The sequence below is a fragment of the Dermacentor albipictus genome, unplaced genomic scaffold (assembly GCF_038994185.2).
Source record: "Dermacentor albipictus isolate Rhodes 1998 colony unplaced genomic scaffold, USDA_Dalb.pri_finalv2 scaffold_11, whole genome shotgun sequence".
Lineage (NCBI taxonomy): Eukaryota > Metazoa > Arthropoda > Arachnida > Ixodida > Ixodidae > Dermacentor > Dermacentor albipictus.
Window position 1 is genome coordinate 13,947,985 of NW_027225565.1, and position 26,873 is coordinate 13,974,857.

The 26,873-nt window shown below is 44.6% G+C and overlaps 1 protein-coding gene across 2 annotated transcripts in view; it reads right to left on the bottom strand.

The window, feature by feature from the left end:
- Positions 1 to 12,365: 12,365 nt before the first annotated feature.
- LOC135914962 (UDP-N-acetylglucosamine transferase subunit ALG13-like) overlaps positions 12,366 to 26,873 on the bottom strand; it is a 152,833-nt gene continuing 138,325 nt past the window's right edge. For both annotated transcript variants that reach the window (XM_070528219.1, XM_065447901.2), the window contains exon 23: positions 12,366 to 14,839. In XM_070528219.1, the coding sequence (XP_070384320.1) occupies positions 14,817 to 14,839 (23 nt within the window). In that variant the 3' untranslated portion in view covers positions 12,366 to 14,816. The remainder of the gene's footprint in view (positions 14,840 to 26,873) is intronic.

Sequence of the window (26,873 nt, forward strand, 5' to 3'; positions counted from 1 at the left end):
GGTGTTCGCAGCGGTCGCTGGACAGCATTTCCTCCCGTTGCTCCGCACTTGAGTGGGACATGATTGGGACGATGTCAGTTTGTTGACATGCCCATGTGATGTGGTATAATGTGGATTTCTCATTGCACCATGGGCATTTGTTCTTATATAGTGTGGGGCGCATTTTACTTTGACACTAAAGTGAAAAATGATTTTTTCTGCATCAGTAAATTACCGTTCTACCACTCAAAAACACCACTCTTGCAAAGTTAAGACGTTTGGTAAGCCAGAATAAGCGCAAGAACGAAATACGGGTGGCGACGCCTACTTAAGTTCCCGCACCTGGGGGCTGTGACGTCTTGGATTTTGATGGCATCTTCTAGGGCCTAATAATTATGCACAGCAGTACAGATTGACTACAATTTTTTCTAAAGGAACCAAAAATAAACATGGCAGGTTTCGGGAACCTTCATTCAGCCAACGCGGCCCAAATGCGATAACATACTTTGGAATCCCTCACGTGACGCTGAAGTACCGGCGCTGGGGTTTCGGCGCTGGGGTTTCGGCGCGAAATTCAAATACTGATACTTGGACCTTCATTTTCTCATCTTATAATCAAACTATTTTTTTTAAATAACTGCCTGCAGGGTTCTCAAACAACGTTTCGTTAGTTTTAATGTTAATTTATTGATTATATTGATTTATTGAACTGATTTATTGTTTCCCTTTAGTGTCCCTTTAAGGTTAGGGTACGACCCTGTTTGTAGTCGTCTCCATGCGACAGCTTCTTCCTCGCTAAGGGCCGATTTACGCTCGAGCCGCCCATCGCCGCAAGCCGCACCGCACGCTTGCGGTTGCACAAAAAAATTGCACGTATCCAGAACTTGGGCACAAATTACCATTTACACTGTGTGCACAGTGTATACCTTACACATCGTAAACCGAAATTTGTGCACAAGTGTTTGATATGTGCAATCCCTCGCGCGACCGTAGGCGTGCGGTGCGGCTTGCGGCAATGGGCGGCTCGAGCGTAAATCGGCTCTAAAACGCCTATGCGGCTCGGGGTGCTGCTTCGTGCTGCCTCTGTAATTGTCTAAAAAGGCCGAGTACTCTCGGGGTACAGGCGAGGGTTCCCCGAGGCTGCCGACGTTGGATGCTCGGTAATATATACATATATAAATTCCACTTCCAACACAACGGATCTTCGGCCTCGTTTCATTAATTTCCATTTCCGAAAACAAATATTTTCGCATAGCTTGGTATGATACAAACCCAGAAAACGAACAAAAGTGAAAAATGCATGACGAACATGACTACTAAACAACACAAAAGTTCACAGACAGTGCAATAAAAAAAAATAAAGCTCAAGAAAACGCGAAGGCCGTCTCATGTACACATGAAATATTTCTATATAACACCCTAAAGACCAAAGTGAAAAAGAGCTTCTGATATGCACACAGAAAGCTTCTGATAGACAATGTACTCACTGAGATATTGCACAAAACTAGACAACGTGTATGACATAGTCATGACAACTAAAGAAAGGGATCATTCACTGGTAATGACAAAACCAATGACAGGCAAAATACCTAAAGAACAGAATAGCATGTTAAGGCTGTTTTATTGACAGCCAAGCAAAAAAAAAAACAAGAAGTCATAAACCTGCAAAAAAGTACATGAAATGCGTGACATGTTCATTACTACTGAACAAAATGAAAAGGACATGGCAGAACAAAAATAACATTGTCCTAAAAAAGGGAAATACACATTATCACATCATTTCTCACTTGGACAAAACTTAAGTAACGGTGGCAGTAGGGAACAGAAGGTAATCGGCTTTTGCAGCAGCACATAGAAAACATTCGCAGACAGGCCAATTCCTCAATCAAAGATCAGGTAAAATAAGCCAACAACACGACTTTTCTTTCACCCCGAATGCAATGCTTAGCAGTAAAATTACGACACTTAAGGCGCTAAGTCATACGTACTGGGCACTCCTTTGTGTATTAAATAGGAACTGCAAAAATTATCATACAGGACACTTGCAATGCTCATGTTTTCCAGGACCAAAATAGAAAGCGTATCATGCCTACACATGAAGGTTGTTCGCGCGGTTTTCCTTTCGACGATTACTGAGATAATACGCAAGCACAAACAGTAATTTTTCAGCTGTTAGTAGGTTTGTAGAACGGTGACACAAATAGAAAGCACTGAGGGCGGAATGGAAAGCTAAGCAAGTTACTGAAGTTGCAGAATGAGACTTGGCACAGAAGAACACAAGTCGTAGACCAGGTGACAATGAGGAGGAACATCTATTTGCCATCTTTCTCTACCTGTAAGAGGTAAGTGTAGCACAATCAAGACGCAATGACGTCCGGAGACTCATAGAGCACACACATGGACAGGGCCGTGTTCGTGTACACGCGCCTTCTAATGTCCTTGGGTCTGCTCGCTCACCTGTTGCCTTAAGGCACCCTGAAGGACCTTGCAGTGCTTGTTTTTCAGGTATTTGTGTACCACTGCACGATGCACGAGTGGAGCGAGGAGGTGAAACTGGTGTAACATCGCGGAGCGCACACACACAGCTATCGAGGGCCAGGAAACCGACGTGCCCACGCCGGTCCAGGCACAGCAGCATAAAGGAAGTGCTCCTACATACAGGAAGTGCTCGTCCTTTGCCGGAAAGTCGACGAGCACATGACCGAGGTTGACAAAGTGGGCCACATCCTAAAAGGCATCGCGGAAGACAGCTTCAATTCGCTCGTCTATAACGACGTCTCTACGGTCGACGCCATGATCAAAGAATGCCGCCGCTTCGAGGTAGCCAAAAGCCGCCGCGTGGTCCCACAGTTTTCCCGGCTCCTAAACACCCCTGCCACGTCCCCTTGCGCCGCTCTTACCGCCACACGACCATTTCAAGAGAACGCCTCACGTAGCGTTCGCCGTAAGCAGGAGCGGCGAGTTCGCCCCCCTTCATCCACGACCCCCTTCACGGTACCTTTGACCAAGCGGCCCCCACTATTTCCGTTATTCAAGCAGTTGTGCGGCAAGAAATTGCAAACCTTGGCATCCCTACCATCTACTCTGTCGCTCGACCTGATTCGGACCCATTCCAATGTTCCTAACCTGTAATGACCAGTATTTCGCTCCCAGACCACGCAATCCTGCTCAATAGCGAACCCCAGACGACAAACCGATCTGCTTCCACTGCCACCGCGTTGCTCATGTAGCCCGCCACTGCCGCACCACCTGGATGCCGCCGTACTGGAGCTCATTCCCTGTTTCTCGGCCATACGCCGACGCTCGCCATTATTCACCTCGCCGTCTGTACCCTACTTCCGATGCCCCTGACAGCCACTCCTCCGTGCGATCGCGGTCGCCTCAGCGCCGTCGCTCCCCGTCCCCCTTACCTCGCCGCTTTTCCTCGCCAAACCGACGGGCGGAAATCTCAAGGCAGCTATTGGAGGTCGTGCTGCATCACGTTCGTCCTGTCTAAATCCTCCATTGACGCTCCTCACCAACACGAATCTAATTGAAGTACACGTCGATTGTGTTCCGTTGACGGAATTAATTGGTACCGGAGCCCAAGTGTCAATGATGAGCGCTAACCTATGTCGTCGCCTCAAAAAAGTTCTTACGCCTGCCATTACTCGAGCCATACGCGTCGCCAATGGCGCCACTGTTGCCGTCAGGATTATGTGCACTGCTCGCATAGGAATTGCTGGCCCCAAGTTCCAGTCACGTTAATCGTGCTGACCTTTCAGTTGCCTTGATGGCCTAATCTTCAGACTCGACTTTTTGACGACGCATTCTGCCCTCATCGACTGTTCCACCGGTACGCTATGCCTCGAACTTCCTCTTCTTTCAGGCGTTCGCCCCGAACAACCGAGCACCCTCTGCACTACAGCGTTTGTTCGCTTATCTTCCAAAGCTCTAACCTTCGTCGAATTGGCCTGAACGGCAACCGTGCCTGATGGCGACTATGTCGTCGCACCTATTCGTGATGTCGCTCTGGCGCGCGACATCTCTGTGCCACACCCCGTCGTAACCCTTGCCGCTAATCGGATGTGTCTCCCCGTTATGAATTTGGACTTGTCGAAGCAAGTGTTACCTGAAGGCATAGCGGTGGCCACGCTCCGGTCAGTGACAGACGACCACGTCACTGCTTTTGCAGCCGACGCGTCTCCAGATCCTCCTGATTACCTGCAGGATGCCTTGAACCTCGACGGCCCATTATGTCCCATGGTCGCTCCGGACCTCGCACCTGACCAAGCAGCCGCCCTATACCGCCTTTAGCTTTCCTACCGCGTCATCTTTGACACTGCCAATCGACCACTTGGTCAGACGTCCCTTGTTAAGCATCGGATCAACACTGGTTATGCTGTTCCCATTCATCGCCGACCGTATCGCGTGCATATGTCCATGGCAGAGCGGCAAGTTATTCAGCAGGAAGTAAACAAGATGCTCGCCAGAGGCATTGTTGAGCCCTCGTCGAGTCCTTGGGCGTCACTGGTCGTGCTCATCAAAAACAAAAAGATGGCACGTATGCGTTTCTGCGTTGATTACCGCCTCCTAAACCGAATCACTTAAAAGGACCTTTACCCTTTACCACGAATCGACGAGGCTCTTGATTTTATTCACGGAGCTAAATACTTTTCGTCCATCGACCTTCGATCTGGTTATTGGCAATTTTCCGTCGATAAGCAAGACCAACAAAAGACCGCTTTCTCCGCTCCAGATGGCCCCTACCAATTCAAGGTTATGCCGTTCGGTTTATGCAATGCCCCCGCCACGTTGGAACGGATGATGGACTCTCTGCTTCAAGGTTTCAAATGGTCAACGTGCCTTTGTTACCTCGACGACGTCCTTGTGTTTTCTCCTACATTTGAGACGCACATTTAACGCGTCGCAGCTATCCTTGGCGTCCTCCGCAAGGCTGGGCTGCATTTAAACTAATCAAAGCGCCACTTCGGGCGCCGACAGATTACAGTGCTAGGCCATCTCGTCGTTGCTTCCGGAGTACAACCCGACCCGTAGAAGGTTCGAGCAGTAACGGCTTTTCCTGTACCCCAGTCCGTCAAAGACGTCCGGAGTTTTGTAGGGCTCTGTTCTTATTTCCGACGGTTCGTAAAATATGTCGCAGCAATCGCTCCACCACTCACTGAACGTCTGAAGAAACACGTGCCTTTTACGTGGTGTTGCCCTCAGGCTGCCGCATTTTCACGCCTTATCACTATTCCCACTAATCCACCGGTCTTGGCCCACTTTGACCCGTCCGCACCTACAGAGGTCGGAACCGATGCCAGTGGTTAAGGGATCGACGCCGTCTAATCGCAGCGCCAACACGGACACGACCGCGCTATAGCATACGCTACCCGGCGCCTGACAACTGCAGAGCGCTACTATTCGATTACCAAGCTGGAATGGCTTCCTCTCGTCTGGGCTGTCTCAAAGTTCCACCCATATTTATATGGTAAGCCCTTCTCAGTAATCACAGACCAGCATGCCCTCTGTTGGCTTTCGTCGCTCAAGGATCCTACTGGCCGCTCGGTCGTTGGGCCCTTCGACTGAAAGAATATCCCTTCACAGTGCCTTACGAGTCGGGACGCCAACACGAGGACGCAGATTGCCTCTCTCGCTACGCAGTCGAAGACGTGACCTCTACGTCTGATACTGACACCGACGCCTGTGTTATCTCCGTTTTTCCACTGCTCCATGTCGCCTACGAGCAGCTCCGTGACCCGTCCTTGCGTATCATCACTGACCGCCTGGAATCGTCACTTCCCGACAGTTCCCTTCGCTTATTCACACTTCAAGATGGCGTACTCTACCGCCACAACGTACACCCCGACGGCCCTGCATTAGTCCTTGTGATCCCTAAACACCTTCCCTCGGCTGTTCTCCATGAACTTCACGACCTCCCCACTGCCGGTCACCTTTTGCCACGTACCTACGACCGGATCCGCCGACGCTTCTTTTGGCCAGGGCTTGCTCGCTCCGTTCGAAGGTACGTAGCTGCGTGTGCGAAATGCCAGCGACGCATGAAGCTCCCCGCTGGGTACCTTCAACCACTCGACATTCCCGCGGAACCATTCTTTCGGGTTCGTTTGGACTTTCGGGTTCGTTTGGGCGTTTGGCGTCTGCTGCGGAGCAAAAAAACGCGCGCTAGCGCATGAACACGGCGCTTCGACGGAGGGTCGACTCTCCGAAGGCGTGGTAGGCGAGTGAGAAAGCAGCAAAGTTCAGAGGAAGTCACTTTTTTATTTGGGGGTTTTACTGCCACCGAAGCGGCGGAGTTTCCGAGGCTGGTCTAAGTGCCAGACCTTTCCGCATTTGCCGGCTCACGGCAATGCATGGCGCTTGCCGCCTCTGAACGCAATACCCACTCCTAGAACGCTTTAACCTTAAACCACGTGTGTTCAATCATTTCGCCTCTATTTTTAATGCGTGGCTCAAGAGGCTGGTCACAAGCATTGTTGTGTATGTTTTCATGCGGACAAGTGTTCGAAGGGCTCCCGCCCTCGCCTCGAACAGCAGCGCGCTTCTCACGCTCTTCTCGTACAAGCGCACGGCGGCAATATTGCAATCCAGAAGTACATTTTGTTGGGCTAGTGGTTCACATTGCTCAGTAGACCATAAATATTTATGGTATATCGGACAATACTGGGTTTGTGTGACGTTATAAGGCGAGTGTGGGCTTGTCATCTTGCCGTTATCGCCATCTGCGTCCCTCCTCTTCCGTCACCCTCCGGCCCACCACGTATGCGTAAGCCTGTCCCCCATCTGCGTTCGGCGGTTCCTTGAAGAAACCAAACAGCTTCTCCCATTGGTAGACACGCTTCACCCACGCCCTGTAAAGGCATGTCACCGTCGGATATTCGAACACATGTCGTGCCCATAGATCTCGTTCCATGAAGAGCAAGCTCCCGCGAAATGTCTGCTTACTGGCCGCCTCTCGGGCTTCAAAGCTCCACCACACTATATCCCCTTGCTCTTCGTTCGCCACTTTCCCACGGCAGCCGAGGGCAACACGTCCCAGCTCCCCTCGCCACCGGTCAAGCCATCCACTGGTGGTGACGGACAGACCAAAACAAATGCGTCTTGTGGCGCCTTGTATAGAAAAAAAAGCAAGCATTTATAATACATGGCCTCTGAGCTCTGACGTCGCCTTTAGTATCAGAGTCTAGATAGGCCTAAATGGATTAAACAACCGAGAATGAATCACACAAACAGAGCCAAGTTGTCGCTAATTCTCTGCTGTCGAAGCATCAGTACACAAAATTGAAAGCAAATAATGGCACCTGCTGGGAGGGCCAGTTCGAAACTATGCTGGATGACGACTTCATAGATGATGCAGGATGAAAATGCAGGATGACGACCACATACAAGAATGTAAGCACGGTTCTTGAATGACAAAGTTTCATTAACATATTTGTCCTCAACTTGTTCAGTTCATTGCCTTTTAATTTTTTCATATCAGTGGCATGCAGTGCTTTCCTGGTTTCGAACTGATATAGTTATAAAGTTCGTGTGATATTTTCTTTACCTAATAAAGAGACAAAAATATCGAAGCATTGATATCAGTTATTTTGGACAAAATTTTTGGCACATACGAGTACATTATTTTATGAAAAAAATACATATTTCATTGTTTTGACAGTGCGTAGCGTTCAAGAATTCGTTTGCAGCATCTTTGGCAATGACAATGCAGTTAGTATTCATGTATTTGATCCCTCGACAAATTGTTTAAGAGGAAGCTTTAGCTCGGGCCCAATCCAACGCGGCCTATTCAAATATTTGTAAAACGCAGAAACGCTTTTCCGAGATAATCCTGCTAATCGCTTTTATTGAAATTGGTTGCATTTGAGAGAGAAAATTGAATCCTAGTGTCTGTTGGAAACAGAACTTCGATTTAGGGCCTGAATTTTGTTTAAAATATTTTGAAAAATTCAAAAGTTTGAAAGAATAGAAGCACGACGTTTACAAACTAATAGCTATGCATGAAGAACAGATATTGTGGTTCTGTAAACGGCATCTATTATAACAGTCAAAGCGGACAAGTTTGCTTAGTCAATTTGTATCTTACGTGAATTGGTTACTTTGTCTACAAGGGTTCTGCAAAAGCCATATTTCCACAATACTAAATTTTTTTGAGATTCATGTGTAACATATCTATTTTGTCCGCTGTAGATGTACTATTAGATGCAATTCACAGAATTGTGATATCATTTTTCATTGTTGAGTCACGGAGTTTTAAACTTGATAGTATCATTTCCTGAAAATTTTCGATTTTGGCCAATTTTTAATAAATAATTGACCACCTAAATGGAAAATTCGAAACCAGCAGTCACGGGAATTAAACTTTTTCTTTTAAACAAACCTGCTCAAATTTGGTGAAGTGGTTGCAAGGAAAAACGAATTCCCCTTCTACATGTATTTAAACAGGAGCACCCGAGCTAAAGCTTCCTCCTAAGGAGGAGGCCGAGCTGCAACGTGCCCCCCCCCCCCGAACAAAATTTCTGGCTACGCCACTGGCCCCATGTGTGTGTGTGTATATATATATATATATATATATATATATATATTGTCGTGAAGCACTTTGAGCAGTAAGCGTTCGCGACCAGAACGTTGGAGCAGTGAGAGCTAGTGTAGCCGACCGAGCACCGAAACAAGGTTGTTCTTTCTCGTCGCCGTTGTGTATATATATATATATATATATATATATATATATATATATATATATATATATATATATATATATATATATATATATTGTGAAGTAGACGCGCGTATGACGCGGTTTATTGACGTTTCGGCCGGGGTCCGGCCTTCTTCAGATATATATATATATATATATATATATATATATATATATATATGGGGCCAATGGCGTAGACCCTCCCCCTAACAAAATTTCTGGCTACGCCACTGGTAGGGTGCCTCAATAGCCTTGGCTGGGACCGCAATATATTCGTCGTGCTGTTACAGGCAGGGCGCCTTGCTTCTTTGAGGAGTGCCTGGGTGATGGTCTATCCGTACCGACAAACACATCCAACCCAAAAAATTCCAGGGGCTCTTAAGATTTCTATTAAAGGGTTCCTGAAACGATTTTGACGATTTTCTACGAACGTACTGAGTCGTTAGAGTAGGTCGTTCTGATCATTAATTGACGCATCTAAGTGCTCCGCGTAAAGCGTGTAATTTATTATAAGGTTTTAAAAATGCACATCGCTGCCGATTGCAGCACACTGCTCGGCGGAATTTTAAGCCGCCCCTACCCATATGACGTCAGTGGGGCGAGCTATCCGATTGGCTGACTACTTTTATGGTAAACAAATGATGTTCGTAATAGTTCGAATGTTAGTTAATTTGTTTTTATAAAACGAAAGTAACATAAAGGGAATGCACAAGAACAATTTTTCAGTACACTTAAGCACTTGCGGCACACAGCAAGTGTCGTCTGCTTGTGTTACAACGTGCTCAGTCTTTGACGAGAGCTCCGCCATCAGTGTCGGTCTGTCTTTTCGCGAGCGCTATGATTCGACTTTGTTGCGTTATGGACTGCAAACATAGCGACTGGCAATATGTCAAGCAGCGACATCGTGTCCCTCTGCAAGCCAGTAGACGAGCGGACTGGCTGCAGCGCATCGGACTGCCGCTATCCGATCGGCGCCAGGATTTGCCCTTTTGCGGCCGTCACTTTACACCGGAATATTACTAAAGACTTTTAGCTTGTACGCTATTCCGGTAAACGGGAGCGGTTTGGGCGGATTACCGGATGGTCGGGGCGTAAACGTGAGCAGTGAAGCCGCCTGGTGTTCTAGAGCTCAACCAGACAAACGCATAGCTAAAACTGCAGTAACTCACCATATCCTGCTTCGCCACCCGTGCAAATTTTTGGCAGCGGCGTAATTGTGAACACGATTACGCCACTGCCGAAAATTTACGCCAGCAGCTAAGCAGAATATAGTAATTAGCTCTGTGTTAGTGTGGTTGAGCTTTGCGCCACCAGCTGGCGCCACCAATCGGGCCGCTCAGGTTGGCGCCCCCGCTAAACCGGAAAACCGCCTGCGCTTGCCCGAATACCGGACACGCTAAACGTCTCTATTAGAGACGTTTAGCTTGTACGCTAATCCGGTAAACGGGAGCGGTTTGGGCGGGTTACCGGATGGTCGGGGCGTAAACGTGAGCGGTGAAACCGCCTGGTGTTGTAGAGCTCAACCAGACAAACGCATAGCTAAAACTGCAGTAACTCACCATATCCTGCTTCGCCACTCGTGCAAATTTTTGGCAGCGGCGTAATTGTGAACACGATTACGCCACTGTCGAATATTTACCCCAGCAGCTAAGCAGAATACAGTAATTAGCTCTGTGGTTGTGTGGTTGAGCTTTGCGCCACCAGCTGGCGCCACCGATCGGGCCGCTCACATTTACGCCCCCGCTAAACCGGAAAACCGCCCGCGCTTTCCCGGATGCCGGACGCGCTAAACGTCCCTATTAACGCAATAGCGTTTCGCGAGTCCGGTATTATAAGCGTAAACGCAAGCGCAAAGGGACCGAGCCTAGCCGTGTCCCCTTGCGTGTCGTTTCAGGGGATGAACAGAAGCGCAAATGTGAATGGTCTGCACAGTGAAGCCACCTGGTGGCATAGAGCTGAACCACACACAGTAGCAGTAACAAAATGTATTGCTCTTTGCTGCTGGCGTAAATTTCTCGCAGGAGTGTAATCGTTAACACGTTGTTTTTGTAAACGTTTAAAATGTTTTACACTTGGTTAGAACAGTATTAGCTCGTTGTTTGGCTGGTTGGACCGCGGAGACCGATCAGGCAGCTCACGTACATCTACACTAAAGTTCCTTCATCAGATTGAGTTTATGCCTCCACCATACCCTCGAAACCTTCAGCTAGTGCGTGCTTCCCGGAATACTAGACACGTTCGGCGCTGCGACAGAATGTTCGCAACATACGCTGCTTCGATAGCTCTTGCTTGGGGCCGACGGCCAAATGGCTAGCGGAGAGGTTTCGCGCGGGCGGGGGCAGTCTCCAAAACAACCGGAAGTGGACGATGTGACGTCGCATCATAACGCAGAACCAGCGAAGGCCGCGATCGCTCGGCGAACGGGTTGAGGAAAAACATGGCTAGGGAGGAGGGTAACTTGTAATCGCGTGTGGCTCCATTAATACGTAACGCTTCACTTAAATTGTGGTGCGAATGTTCTACTTAAGCTGTACCCTACGCATCTACACAATTTGTCCGAACCGTTTCAGGGGCCCTTTAAGAGGTGTACGGCAAACGCCTACTCTTCCTCCTATAATTCAGCTCTTTTTGACTCTTCTCTTTCTCTTAGTCATTACTGCTTATACTAATAAGCATTCGTCATTGGTAATCAATTGTGGTGATTACAAGCTGTTAGAAATGTTAGTCATATCATAGTCATTAGTAATTTAAGTCATTATTACTGGTACTTACTAAGCATTTTAGTCATTTCTAATCAACTGTAGTCGTTAGACACATTGGCCATTTCGTAGTCATTACTGGTCATTTCTAATTAATTGTAGTCATTACAAGTTGTCATTAGACATATTGGTCATTTCATACTCATTACTGCTCACTAGTAAGCATCTTGTCATTTGTAATCAATTGTGGTCATGACAAGCCATTGTTAGACATACTGGTCATTTCAGAGCCATTAGTAGTCATTACAAGTCATTAGTAGTCATTATTAACCTCTACTAATCTCTATTATGATATCATTCACTACCTGTCACTACCAATCATTTTTCATTTTTTAATCTGTCTTCCCATGGCGTGACACTTTGGTGGACACTCCGGCGTCAGGTCTGCTGACACTAACTTCACCATGAGCCTAGAAAGGCTTTCGCCTTAAAAGCAGCGAGGGCATGCAGGAGCCTTTCATAGCTGCGCAAACCTCCAAGCCGGTCTCCGTACACCACAGGCGTCATGGATGACTTGTCTGCTCAAACTTTGGCTGATTGCACTCGGCAGACCTTCCCCAACTTTTCTTACTGGACCAGATGTGCGACGTGCTCCGCTGTTCATATAGCAACAGCGACATAACACAATCGAAAACAATTTGGGGAGAGGAATTGCCTCCACCTTGGGATCGCTACTGGTGCAGATGGTAATCTGCTGTACACAAATTGTGTTTCTCTGTAGTAATATGGAAGCTCTGTAAGGTAATGGACAAGTGAATGCTACAAACAGAAATAATACTGAGGTGCCTTGTGCTTCAGGTCTTGGTCTTGAGGTTTCAAGTGACTGTGGCAGTTTGTGGTTAGCAAGAAATACTATGCAATGAAAAAGAAGCCACTTTGTTCTTTTCTTTATCATGTAGAATGTGAAAAAAAGTCTAGGAACCACCCTGGTGGGATGAAAATTTTTATTAATAAACAAACAAAACAATGAAACAGGTTTAAATAGGAAATGCAATGGCTGTGAGATGCATGCCTCAATTCATGAGGCAAAAAAAAATGTACAGCAAAGATCCAGAAGTCAATAGTGGCCATGGCAGTTTGTGGTTAGTAAGAAATACTGCGCAAATAAAAAAGTGACTTTGTCCTTTTTTTTTTCATCGTTAACAAATCTAAAAAGGCTTGAAACCACCCTAGTGGGATGACAGTTGTGTTCATTAACAAACAAAACAATGAAACAGGTTTAAGTAGGTAATACAATGGCTGTGAGATGCATGCCTCAATTCATGAGGCAAAAAAAAAAAAAATGTACAGCAAGGATCCAGAAGTCAATAGTGGCCATGGCAGTTTGTGGTTAGTAAGAAATACTGCGCAAAGAAAAGAAAGTGACTCTGTCCTTTTTTTTTTCATCGTTAAGAAATCTAAAAAGGCTTGAAACCACCCTAGTGGGATGACAGTTGTGTTCATTAACAAACAAAACAATGAATCAGGTTAAAATAGGTAAAACAATGGTTGTGGGATATGTGCCTCAGTTCTTGAGAGACAGACAAATTGAAAAAGTGGGGTATCAATGGCATCTATATTGCCACGAGTTTGCTAAAAAACAGGCACTAAGAAGCAAACATCACTTTTGAGAAAAAGACAAAATATTCAAAGCTATGTAGAGTAAATTATTGGTTAAAAAGAAGCAAAATAAAACAGGCTAGACCTTAAAATACTTCATATTGTTGAATACTTCAACATGAAAAAGAAAGTAGCAGTGGCATTTGAACCTCAACGTTTGGAGGTAACAACAATGCCCAATAAACCAGTTATGAATGGTTAAGACATGAGCCGGTACCTTGCAGATGACCAAGAGGGAAAGAAACAGAAAGAAAGTCCAGGTACGTGGTGCCATGAACACAAGGGCAATGTGTAACCACAGCATAGCTGAGACAAGGTCATGCACTTGTTTAACAATCTTTCTTGGTTACCCTAGTTTTTTAATCTAATTCGGCAGGAATTCAATTAGTAACACAGGTATGCATGCCAAATGATAAGTATGAGTGAGTGACCTGCTCACAGGAGGCAAAAGAACATTTTAGTTCAATAGATACCAAAAAAATATGTGAATATAAGATGTAGGACAGACAACAAGAAGAGGCAAAGAGATCATGCATAGTGGCGGGAGCATGAGATGTGCGATACAAATGTAAGAGCAAGGCTTGACTAATGACTAAAGAGTAATCCAGACAGATTAAAATTCTACAAGAAACACTGTGAAAAAATTCAGTTGCTGATGCACTTAACTCAATGAGAGTTAGGTCAGCGACTTGAGACAATGGCTGAGCACAGTAGATACACATGCTGTCAATTTGCTGATTTCATGTACAAGTTATGTGTGGAAGATCCCTGAAGGAATAAGGCAGTAATTGAATTGAGTGGAGCAAGAATGTTGCCAACAAAAATAAACTTCTGCATATTGAAAGACATGACAAGATACTATGGGCTATGGAAATCTGAAGATCACATTTGCTGATCATCAGAAGTTTACAGTAAGCCCAAAACTTTAAAAAAGACTAGATGTGACTAAAATATGCTGCATTTTCAAGAATGGCCAAAGTATTGCACTGCCACTTTTGAATGCCTTGCAAGAGTAGGGCTGTAAATACATACTTAAAAATAGCAATGTTCAAATGCTGCAGCATGGTAGTGCTAAAGTGGTGTGCCTGACTAGGAGTTTTGATGGACAGACAGTGTCAGAAAATGACTAATGACCTAATGTCTATATTAGCTATCACAGTAAAGCTTAATGCTTTCACCCATACCACCTACCAACAATGATGATGTTGACATTTAGCTGCCAAACAAACCGGCCCACAACATACAGCAATAACTATTGCACAAAGTTCCACAACATAAGCAAGGCTTATATTCCTAAATACCAGTAAAGTGTGCTGTTATATTTTAACAATACGACAGCCACCCGCTCTGCATTCACATGTGCTGAGAAATGCAATCCACATCTCAAGAAAAATACTACTGCAACAACTGCCAATACATGCAATAATATTAAACAATGGCTAAGTACTGGTGGTATGTGTTGATTGTATATACTTCAAGTGTGACAAAGTGCACACAAAGGGCTGCAGTCATCTCAGAGTGGCACTGTCACTTATCACAGATACAGAAAAATATCACGGGTTACGTTGCAGTCAAACAGAATTTTCAAATGATGAGAGCGAGCATGGTAAGAAATGAGGTTGTGCCTGTGCCCCCCACATAGAAAAAGCATTCTTAACCTACCACACTGTCAAACAGTGCAGTCTGTTCGGAGGTTGTGAAGCAACTGGTGACACCATTTCTTAGCTGAAGGATGGTGAACCGCCCGAAGGACTTCCATTTCCAACAGCGCCAAAGACCGATTATGAGGAGGGGGAGCGGTCTCCTGAAAAGACACATTCAACACATATTGCACTGGCCCTTTCACTCTGCAAAAGCCTGCACAGCACTGGACACTGGTTAGTGTATGCGTTAAGACCTAACTCTTTTGTTACCATGTTTATAGAAATCAATCATATTTGATCAAAAGCTTTACTAGCACTGCTAAACATTCCCGCTAGAATTGTTCTACTAGCGACGTCACGCCCTGCCTGAAATGATAACTGAGCTTTAACAATTTGTAAAATTTGACTATTTTTGGCATATTGGGGAACCTGAAAAATAAAACTTTGACTGGAGGTATAGTCGAAGCTAGCCTCCAGTACTCCTAGCACTTCCTTGAAGAAGCTTAGCAAAATTTGCACTTATAACGCAATTTTTGAACGACAGCAGCAGCGAAGCCACAGAAGCTTCTCTCAGGTTGTCTAATTTTCCCAATCAACATAGAGGCTGTTTTAACAATGTCTCAAACAATTGTAGATGCTCATGAGTGCATGTTATTTTGATAATTGTGTTCGAGTAATATCAAACGCAACTTTATTTTTACCACCATGGGTTACAGCATTTCGACACCGTATGTATGTATTATTAGGAGCAATCCTTCCTGTTGTCAGTTTTCACTCACACAAGATGCGGTCGATTTCAGACCAACCTTCGACCGAACTTGATAAGCAGTCTAATCTCCTACATTTTGAAAACAGTCTGCACGACCGCCCTTATTCTTTACTGTACAATACTGTGCAACACTGTACAGCTCTGTACAGGAACTGAACAAAGCACATGGAAGCTCTTGCACCAGTTGAATGCAAACTAGACCACTTTACCTGTAAGAAAAAAGCCGATTGAACACAGTAATCAAGTACGAGGAGGCTTCTGCATGCTCCCTGACCTGACAATCATTCCTTCCCGAGCCTAAAGAATGCAGTAAATAACAAACCAGGTGCCTGCTGCAATGAGTAAATACAATTGCTCTCTGTAAACAGGAACTTACATGTTTTCACATTTGCAAAGCTACTGCTTACCCACATAGCATGGGCCTCACTATGGCTTATATTGATGCCAACAAATCTTCATAATAATTTCGAAATTTTTTTGCATGATCCGACTTACAAAAGTTGGTAATAGGAGCCAGGTGCATATCTTGTATGTTTTAGATTTTTTTTTTTACTCTCAGTACTTATACTAAAAATAGCAAATTATTACTTTCAGTTGTGTTCCTTGAGGTGCCTCATTGAATTTTCACATAGAAACTCCCGAAAACTGTCTGAACTATAATTACTGCTTCACATTCATTCAAAATACCAGTGATCAAGTTACAATATCATACATACAGAGTACCCCAACTAACTTGGACCAAGATTTCGAAAAAACCTACGTGTTCTTCAGAACATAAATCATGTGGATGTTGTTAGCGTTTATCTAAACTTACACTACCATTTTTTGCTCGTCCTTTTTTGAGTAATTAGCTGAGAAAGATTAGCTTTTTAAATATAGCTTGAAACGTTCAGGCGTCAATAGGAAAGTTGTGGAGCTCCACAAATATTGCCCATCCCAGGCACTTCCAACGAGACAGACTTAGCATGGCCGTTTTTATCCGGGAAAACGAAAGCCCGCGGAGTTTAAAAAATATGTGACAGCACACTCCGTGCGCCGGAATGCACCACGATAACAGCGCTCTCATGAGTGATTTGTAAAACATCGCCAGCGCCGCGTGTTCCCTTCACTTCCGAGAAAGGGCTTCAACTTTTGCTCGGCTCTGACAATACCGGCAGCGGCTGGCGACGGCTATCCGAAAAAGCACTTTGTCAGCAGTCGCTTGCGTCTGTTGCTGAAGAATGCATCGTCATCAGCTGTTTATTGATATGACGAGAAGAGCAATTTTTTTTTCAGCGTCCAAGTCGATGCGGAATAGAAAAAATACACACAAATATGCATCATACATCTGAAACCTGTGCGAGGAGAGCATCATAGGTTACAACGCCGCTTTTTTTCCAAGCTGTGCCAGCAGCTAGATGTATGTGAGCTCGACTGTCCATTACTGTCGTGCCGCATAACGGTTTCAAATAATTTGTTTGCAGTGCCTAAAGCATGCCGTACCCAAGCGAGCAGAAGGCGAACATAGTCTTAGCCTTGGAAGCGGCACAGGGCGACAAGAGGAAGGCTGCCAAGGTATACTGAAATTGGCAATGTGGGGGAAGACCTAGTGCGAACACAATTATGAGGAGTTACTTGACGCTGAAAGAAACAGGTAGCTTCAAGACGCGGCACAGAAAGGGGACCATCAGTGAAGATGCTGAAGGAGACATTTTGGCTTTCATAACTGCAAACCCTCATTCCAGTGTGCATGATGTGAGTGGTGAGGCCAGCATTTCAAAGTCTTCAGTGTCAAGAGTTCTTAGGAAGGCTAAAATGCATCCATGTCACCTTAAACTGCATCAAAACCTGCAAGAGACTTTCGATGGCGGCTTGACTTCTCAAATTGGATCCTTGTGAACAGTGATGAAATACCAGATTTCGTTGACATGACAAAGTGCCTTGGGCAGAGGAGGCAACCTTCTCCAGAAATTCTCAAGTCAACATCCATAATGCACATTACTGGAGCGATACAAACCTGCATTGGGTGGCGCAGGCCAGACACCAGTCTCAATGGTCATTCAGTGTGTGGTGTGGTATCTTTGACGAAAGAATAATTGGCCCCATATTTTTTCACAAGCTCACTGCTCAGCGGTACATGAACAACATTTTGGAAGGCCCAGTCGAAGATTTTCGCTGTGATCTTCCTTTTGCATTTTTAAAGCGAACTTCGTTCAACAGCAAACTTGGCTCACAGCAGCAGCCTTGAACGAGTCTCGCTTGATGAAGCCTTCAAACGCCAGTGGGTCGGGCGGCATGGACGAGTGGCATGGCCTGCAAGGTCACCGAACTTGACGCCTCTCGACTTCCTATGGGGATATGTGAAAGACCGAGGCTACCGCAAACCTACAACTACCAGAAGCGCTAAAGGCAGAGATTGCTGAGGCCTGCAGCGAGATACCGTCTTGCGTCATCAAAAAAGCTACATCGGACGTGCTGAAAAGGTGCCAATACTGCATTATGGCAGAAGGTGACTTGTTTGAACACATTCTTTAGACAGACATCACAGCGAATAAATCCCTACAACCATTATCCATGCAAAGAGCCATCTGTGTGAAACTTTTGTACAACGTGGAAAAGGCACGTAAGTAATATGAAATTACAAATTCTCCGCCGACAAGGAATGGACAGTAAGCAAAAAAGCAACCTTCCATGTCAGTGTGCAATTTTTCCTTTTGTGACAACCAGCGTAATTCACACAAGTGGGCTCGTCAGCTGGCTGCCAGTCAACATGACCAACCCGTTGCTTTTTTACACGCAGTTTTCCCCGTTCGGCACGACAGCAGTCGGTGCATTGCAAGATTCAGTGTCCTTGTTCATCACCACGGCAGTTTCCTACGGAGACTGCGCGTACACACCGCCCACACCATGACGATTGCTGGGCGTCAATGCGTCCAGGCCTATCGACATCATCAAGAGCACATATAAGAAACCAGCCACCACCGGCACCTTCCAGTGGGCTCGTCGGCTGGCCGCCAGTCAACATGACCAACCCGTTGCTTTTTTACATGCAGGTCAGTAACAAAGCGTCTACTGTTAAATCCAGCGTTAGGATTAATGGCGAGCTATTCCGATGGGATGGCGCGAGTGACAGAAGGATTCAGACATGCAAACAATCTGAAGACACCAGTCACAATGAATCCAAACCGATGCCCAAAAGCTCCTCCGTTTCATCAACCTTAATGCACGTAGCATCGTTAATAAATCTGATGATATTGAAAGTATCATTTTAACACTCAAGCCGCATATTCTAATAATCACGGAAACTTGGCTTCACCCCAATATCTCCGACGAGGAAGTAACACCACCAGGTTACGGAATTCATCGTAAAGATAGAAGTCTGCGCAATGGTGGTGCTGCAATTATTTATCAACAGTCACTACTGGTGTCTAGGTTACCTGATATACCTGCAATTGCGCGCATCCTGATTAAAGTGCTTTTGGATGGGAACACTTTAATCGTAGGAGGCTTCTGCCATCCCCCTACTCAAGGTAACTTTTTTTCTCGAGCTTAACGAATTCCTGTGTTCTAGCAAAAGCTATTCTTGTAATGTCCTCTTGGGTGGCGACTTCAATATGCCTTCAATCGACTGGAGTGCCGATTTTCCTGAGCCCCTTTCTAGTGCTGCTGAACCTTTTGTTGACCTCGTAGTATTCCATGATTTAGCTCAGTTAGTAAAAGAGCCCACGCGCAGTCAGAATGATACAGCTTTGATTTTAGATCTATTCCTTGTAAGCAATGCAGTGCTCAGTTGTGATCCCGAAGTACATATCTTTGACGGAATATCTGATCACAAAATGGTGTCTTTAACAGTTCAACTTGGCTGTCCCACTGAAACCAAGAAAAAAAGATGCCTCGTTCCAAACTTTTGCTGCTCTAAGGACGTTGACATATTGGACGCCATGGGTAGGTCGCTGACGACGGTCGCAAACCAATCTATTACCTTCCAGTTGATTGCCCACCAATTGCAAATATCTCAGTGACTGAAAAAGGCATTTTATCTCCCTTGTTAAATTTGAATACAAAGAAATTGCCTGGAATGGACGGCATACCTACTGCTTTTCTCGTGAGATATGCTGAGTGGTGCTCGAAATATCTGTGCATCCTATTTAGGAAGTCTTTATCGTGTGCAGAAGTTTTGGATGACTGAAAGTATGTAAAGGTTACCCCAATACCCAACTGGGGGGGGGGTCAGTTCGGAGGTGCCGTCTATGTGAAGCCAAGGCCAATGGGACATGTTCCCTCCATCGAGGGGCCTTAAAGGTCCAAACACTCAGCATCGACTCAACCCTCAGGATACCCTTATCCCTGGACACTGGACATGGCTAATCCATGCACGATTAAACGTGGGAGGGGCCAAACCCCACATGCTCGGAATTGTTTTGCTTGATGAACGAAAAATTAAGTACTATTCTCCACGTAACATTGTTCACTAGACTATGGAGCTTGATTTTGAATTTCAGCTTGATATCAACTGGTCTTGATGCCTCACCGTTGTGTCTGCAGGGATAGAGCCATCTTTTTGCAACTTGTATTGTTTTGAGTACCTGTGGGCGCTAACACTTGTGGTTGGCACTGAAAGAGTGAATGAGCAAGGTACCCCACAATGTCAATGACCAAGCCACTCCATTTTCTTTTCTTGTGACACATTTCCACTTGTTTGAAAAGTCGGGCCAAACTTGTCCAAGCCAAGCCAGTCCAAGACAAGAAAAAACATGGCAGCAGAGAGCAGGTAAGTCTTTCTCTCATGTTTTTCAGGATAGCAAGAAGTTAAACACAGAATAGTACGGGGAAGAAATAGATGCATTAGTGCGTGTTTTCACTTAGTGAACAGCACAGACAGAACCTTCAATATTTCCGTAGTGAATCAGATGGCTTCGCGTGACTTTGCCACGGAGCTCTTTGTGTCAGATGGAACGGCTGCTGGCACCCATGATGTCACTTCGCCAGAAAAATAAAATCACAAAAGCTGCTCTACACAGGTGTGACATTTTGTGCCTGGTCGCGAAGATGGACAGTTTCATCATGATCATTTCAGCGTTTCTGGCCCACTGCTTCTCTATGGTTTAACGCCACTGTAACGTACCTCTCAACCTTTCCGTGCTGTCCTCGCCGGCAAGAGCATTGTTGCAAATACCAAAGAAATTTTACATTTTAGCACTGGTAGGTGGCCTTGAGGTGTTGACCTCAACGCTATATGTAGTTGCATGTAGTTGTACTTAATTGTCATGGCTAAGAATGTTAAAAGTATTATCGATTATGAAAAAAAAATATTTTGAGTGGACTGATCTTATCATGAAGAACAATATCCAAACACCAGAAGTTGCATTGGTGTGTAATGCAACAATTTCGTGCTGCAGTGCTTCTAAGTATGTGACAAACTCTTTCATTTGTCATTTCTTTATGTTTGAATTTAAGTTGTTGCTGACGATGTGCATCTTCTATGCGCTCTCGCTCTTCAGTGTTTCTGGATGAAAACATTTCAAGTGGCGACGTCTCCTGGCTTTATCAAGCTTCTTTCAACCTTTCTTGTCGGGGTCATTAATTGATTAATGAGCTTTAATGGCGCAAGTTGTCGAGGTGGCATGTCATGATGTGCCATTGTAAAGTGAAATTAATAAAATGGCTTCATGTGCATCACTATGTGTCTACATTAACATTTGGTATGGCTACATATTGAGCCCTCTCTACAGCAGGGCTCAATTTGTATGCTCTGTCAAGCAGTAAGAGCATGCTTTAGTTTTAGGCCAAAATTTTTTCACTTTGTGGACAGAAGACAGGCCACTTCATATAATAAAATTAAGGATTTTTACTGGGAACAGTGAATGCCTAGGTCTTTCAGATGTATTGAACATGTACAAAAAGATCCTTGAACACTCTTCTGAGGACATCATGAGGATGTGCTGAAGCCGGACAAATTAATTTAATAAGCATGTTTTGAAGCTCATGTGGAGATGTCCAAACATACTCTATTGTATGTCTGTGGTTGTCCTGAGGATGTCATTGAGTTGTCTGGGAAGGGCACACAGTCACTGCTAAATTATATTATGGGTTTTACGTGCCAAAACCACTATCTGATTAAGAGGGATGCCGTAGTGGAAGACTCTAAAAATTCGGACCACCTGAGGTTCTTTAACATGCATCTAAATATAAGTACACAGGCGTTTTCGCATTTTGCCCCCATCGAAATGCGGCCACCTTGGCCGGGATTCAATCTCGCAACCTCGTTCTTAGCAGCCCAACATCACTGCCTCAAAGCAACCACGGGGTGCCACAGTCATAGTGCCGAAACGCTTGCTGTACTGCACATGTATTTGTCTGCCGGCATACATGCACCTGCATTTCATGGGAGCTCTGTGAAGCGAGATTTCTTTGTACCCGGGCTGCTCCTGTCTGTGCAAGAGTGCAACACGTATCTTGTTGAGCCAATGCAGTAACTGATGACTGCTTTCATTTAAGCAAGCAAAACACATTTGAAGTGCTGCCACTCAGAGGTGGCAGAAAACGCAGGTGCATGTGCCTTACTGCCTCACAAAAGCGTGCAGTATATTTACAATGGCGTCATGTACTAAGCCACATGTGCTGCCGAGCAGATAAGGTGCTCATCACAATAGGGTTGGCAGTGATAAGTCATGCTTGCCTGCTCATCCGTGGTTATAGTCTTTCATGAGGATGCTGCCACTGTTCCATGCATTTACAATGCTATCATAAGCACCGTTTCACTCATTTCAAAGCTGAAGTTATTCGCATACCACACTCTGTACAGTAAAACCTTGTTAAATTGACCATCGTTGATTCGGGCGTGTCCTCTGGTCCGATGAGGCATATACATTACTTAATGCAATCAAACTCTAGTTAATTTTGACGTTTTTGACCACACATAGGTTAATTCTGACAACTCTCAGAGCTTGGTGAGCATGAAGTGCCACAAAAGAGAAAAAATTGCACCAGCATGCAACCAAAACCAAGTGGGTGAATCCGCATCGCCATAGTCACCAGTGTAAATTGTATGTGAATGACAGCAATGCCAGAACACTTCATGCATATTTGTGCCTCTAAAGCCTTTATTCGTGCGTTTACCACTGCGCATAACACCGTGTTGATCACGTGCCTTCATAACTGCATAGGCACCATCAATGATCGTGTTGATAGCCACCAGGCCTTCGTCCACAGCCATCGCGGCAAACAGTATTTTCGTTATGACTTCGTGCACGAGTCGGCTGCGTGCCTTCAAAACTTCATAGTCGCCATCCATTATCGTATTGATAACGACTGCAGTTTCGTCTGCAGTTTTTGCAGCAAATGGTAGTTTTGTTTTGCCTCGGTGCATGCATCAGCTGCGTCCCTTTAGAACTGCAAGGTCATCGTCGATGGCGGACGCGGTTTCGTCTGCAGTGGTTGCAGCAAACAGTTCCGTTTTTTACTGCAAGGGTGTCGAGAATAAAGAGCACCAGCTACATCAGTATGTGTGGATGATCTGTTGGCGACGAGCTCACTGTTGAAAAAACAAGTGGGATGTGTGTGCGTTAATGAAAAGAAGTGTCTCAAGCCTGTTTCACATGATGCAATTTTTGTCGCACCGGAAGTGCGATTTTCATCATTTGCGATGAAAATTGCAGTCGCCGTGCCGACCCGCCGATTTTTGGCTGCGACCAACTGGTTGGTCGGACAGTCGCACTGCCGCAGCGATTTTCCGTCGAAATTGCGTGGAGAGCTATTTCGCCAGTTTGTTTTTGAAAATGGCGTCTTGCTCAACAAGGGCAATGCGCGGAGACTTGGGTTGCCGTTCGGTACGTACGCAAAGGGAGGATAAAAAACTTGTACCACAGATTCCATTCTCCCATTTCCATGCGTTCGTTGACACGCTACGCAGCAAACGAAGTGCATTTCCACGTTTGCTTCGTATGCTTTTGCGAGTTGGATGTTCGATTCCCACGAGGCGACATGGACTTTTGGGGTCCTCACAATTTTCTTTTGTTGAGTAGCATACAAAAATTGTGCGTACGGAGGGCCTTCAATAATTTCAACCTCGGCAAGGACAAATGACAAGACAGCAGAGTACCCGAAGTTTCAACGTTGTGCTGAACACGGTACTGTTCAGTTGCGTTTTCTTGTCAGTTTTCAAGCGTTACTTTCCTGATGTATCTTGAAAGGTTATCTTACCTCACTTATTAAGTTTGATATGGCAAATGTGCAGGCTATCGTAATGAAATTTCTGCGCTAGAATTAACTCTCCGGCTTGAATAAACAGCGTCGTCAATTTGTTTTCGAATATTTTATGCACATTAAGTTGCATCTCTTCTCTGGAGAATTTTTTTTTCCTGCAGAGAAACCAATAAACCTTGAATATGTTGCGAACTTTGTATCCTTACTGCACCTGTATTAACATTTGCTTTGAACAGTAGTTAACTTTACAATTAGTAAATTATTGGCTTGCTATAGTGGCATAGTGACAACGCAGCCTCCTGCACAGTCATGTAAAACTCGTGCAACAATGCAAAAAAGCAGGCAAACAGCCTGTTCTTGTGTAGACGAATCTGTAGAGGATGACACGAAAGAAAAGTAAATACAAACTGTGCAGTGAAGTCAGCCAGTTGCATCCCTTTCTGTGAATCTTTTAAGTATAAACAGTTCTTGCAAGTCCACAGCTAATCAAGTGTGCAGAAACATCCATGCCTTACATGTTTCTACTAACAGTTTGTGACAAGTTTGTGATCACATCTACTAGTGTGTAAACCCATATAACGATATCCTCTATGATTACTACCTTTATAAATAATAAAGTACCATGCTACTTGTAAGAACATATCACTCTGGGATTTTAAAAGAAATTTCTGCATTTCAACCATACACAATGCAGTTTATTCAATAAAGGACCACAAACTGTTTTTTTGCAATGACACACTTATTGCAAGCTTTACCTACATACAAGCAAGAAAAAAAGAACATCTGTAGACAAAGAAATTGTTCAAATTATTCATCTCACTGTTGCTATAACATTCTGCTGCTAACACAAGGTGAGGGGTTGAATTGCCAGCCGTGGCAGTCGCATTTAGATGGGAATAAAAGGTAAAAAAAAAAGCTCTCGTGCCTTGATTTAGTTCATCATTATTTATTGAACCCTTAAACTTTGCAAGACTATTGCATAAGGGGGCATGCATATGCAAAATCTAACACGCAATACTAACACCAATCTAAAGCAAATGGCACAATTGTATAAGAAGCATCTTTCCTGATGTTTTGAATGTGTAAACATTCACTGCATCAATATGTATTGTTCAACAGCACTGCACAAATAAGCATTGTCAGACATAGTAAGTACTCTATCAGGTAGCTGCGTCTATAGATGTATAAATGACAAAAGACATGAATCCTCATACTACATCATGCACAAATAAAACCTTTTGCAAGAGCTGCCCCTTCTGGCAGATATGAGTGGGCCATAGGCAGCAGTAACTTTATTAGAGGGCATTGTTTAATACCACTTATGGAAGAATGAAGAGAGCGAAAGGGCTTTCCATACAGTACCTCATGTTACTCTAATAGGAGGAATGATGAGCAAAATAATTGGTGGTAGAGCACATAAGTTAAATCATAACTTTTTGAAAGACAGAAAATTCCAGGTGAGAGTTGGAGGTAAATTTCGCCCACCCGCACCAACAACACAGGCATACTACAGGAAGCACTACAGTCTATCGAGTACTACAGCCTATGGGAAAGCTATCTTATACAGATATCAAGAATGATGCAACAAGCTCTCGACAACATGGCAGATTTTCTTAGCCAGTCTGGCCTCTTATTTTCTGATAAGTCAGCTTACATTGACATCGGAAATAAGACCAGAATCAAGAACTACCCCAGACTGCACAATGTGCTTCACATAGTTGGACAAGTATATCCGCAAGTCAACAGCCCCAAATCCTCGGCTTGTGTAAGACCAAGATGGCAGAGCCAGCACGTGGGCGAAACAATTATGCCATGCCTGGACACAAATTCTACGCCTACTAAAAAAAGTACTCTTAAAATCATGGGGGATGGAGCGGATACTATGGAAAATCACAGATGCTGTACTTGTGTCCAAGGTATTGCATGGTATGAATTACCAGCAGCGGACTAAAAAGAGAACTGATCGAATACAGGCTTCGGGTACTGAAAGGTCTTTCCAACTTTACCATGCTTGAAGACCTCTGCGAGAAAGAGCCAAAGAACAAGCACCTAGACAGAGTAGAGTTGCAGTCTGTGGCCCAAATTCTTTGCCTCAAAAGCTTTGAACCTGGTTGGTAGATACTTTGCCAGCTAGCATGTGAGTTGCAAAGACTGCCAGTCCCTTCAGAAACACAACCTCAGGAGCACCTGAACTTGAAAGAGAACAAGCCCATACCGTGCAATATGGGGGCAAACAATTAGGCCAGGAGACAATATGCGACTGCCAAACACCGAGGAAGTTGCTGATCATGAAGACACAATATAACGCCAGGCACATATAGTACACTGATGTGGCAATAACAGTGTAACAGTAGTATGACACTACATAAAATTAAATAGCATACAACCAGAAAAGCTGAACTGAGAGCAATCAAAGCAGCACTTGCAGTGCAAATTTGCAGATTACAACATCCTGCATGCCTGCATCGATTCACCAGATACTGTCAGGGCCTATACATCACACAAGATTGTCAGGAAAATCTGGAGATTGACACATGACTTGCAAGCACATGGCCAAGAAATTAAATTATATGATACATAGCCATGCAGATATTCCACAACATACGTGGGCTCATGTGCTCAACATAAGAAATGAAAACTGGACGAGTTGGCATGGATTCATTATTAACTACCGCGAAAAAAAAAAAGACAACGGACAAGATCAAAGCACTCTGTGTATTCACTTTGTTTTTGTCTATTGTCTTTCTGTTGCGCTGTAATTAATGAATTCATGAGGCTGCACAGGAGAACAATGCCCCCACCCAAGGCCCTGTTTTCACATCCAAATCTATGTGCACGCACACGCACACACATTCACACACACATAAATGTTGCAAGGGCACATAGCATGAAGCAGTATTAACAGGATGGCACTAGAGAGGGATGAGGGCTAACTTTCAACTAAGATTTATTGTAAAAATGAGGCTATTTGTACAGTTTACCAGAAAAAATGAAACAGCAAGAAGGCCAGGTAAAAATTGGTGCTTGATGCAACCAAACATAAATAAAGATATTACAGAAAGAAAACACAGGTAAAAATTCCAAGTGCAGGAAAGAACAAATCACTACAATCGCCAATCATGCATGCCAGCACCTTTCAAGAAACACTGTTCTTTTTCCTATAGACAGACTGACAGCTTGCTTATGCAAGCACAATCTTCCAGTTCTATGCCATTAGAAAAAAAAAAGAGTTTCTCGGAAGG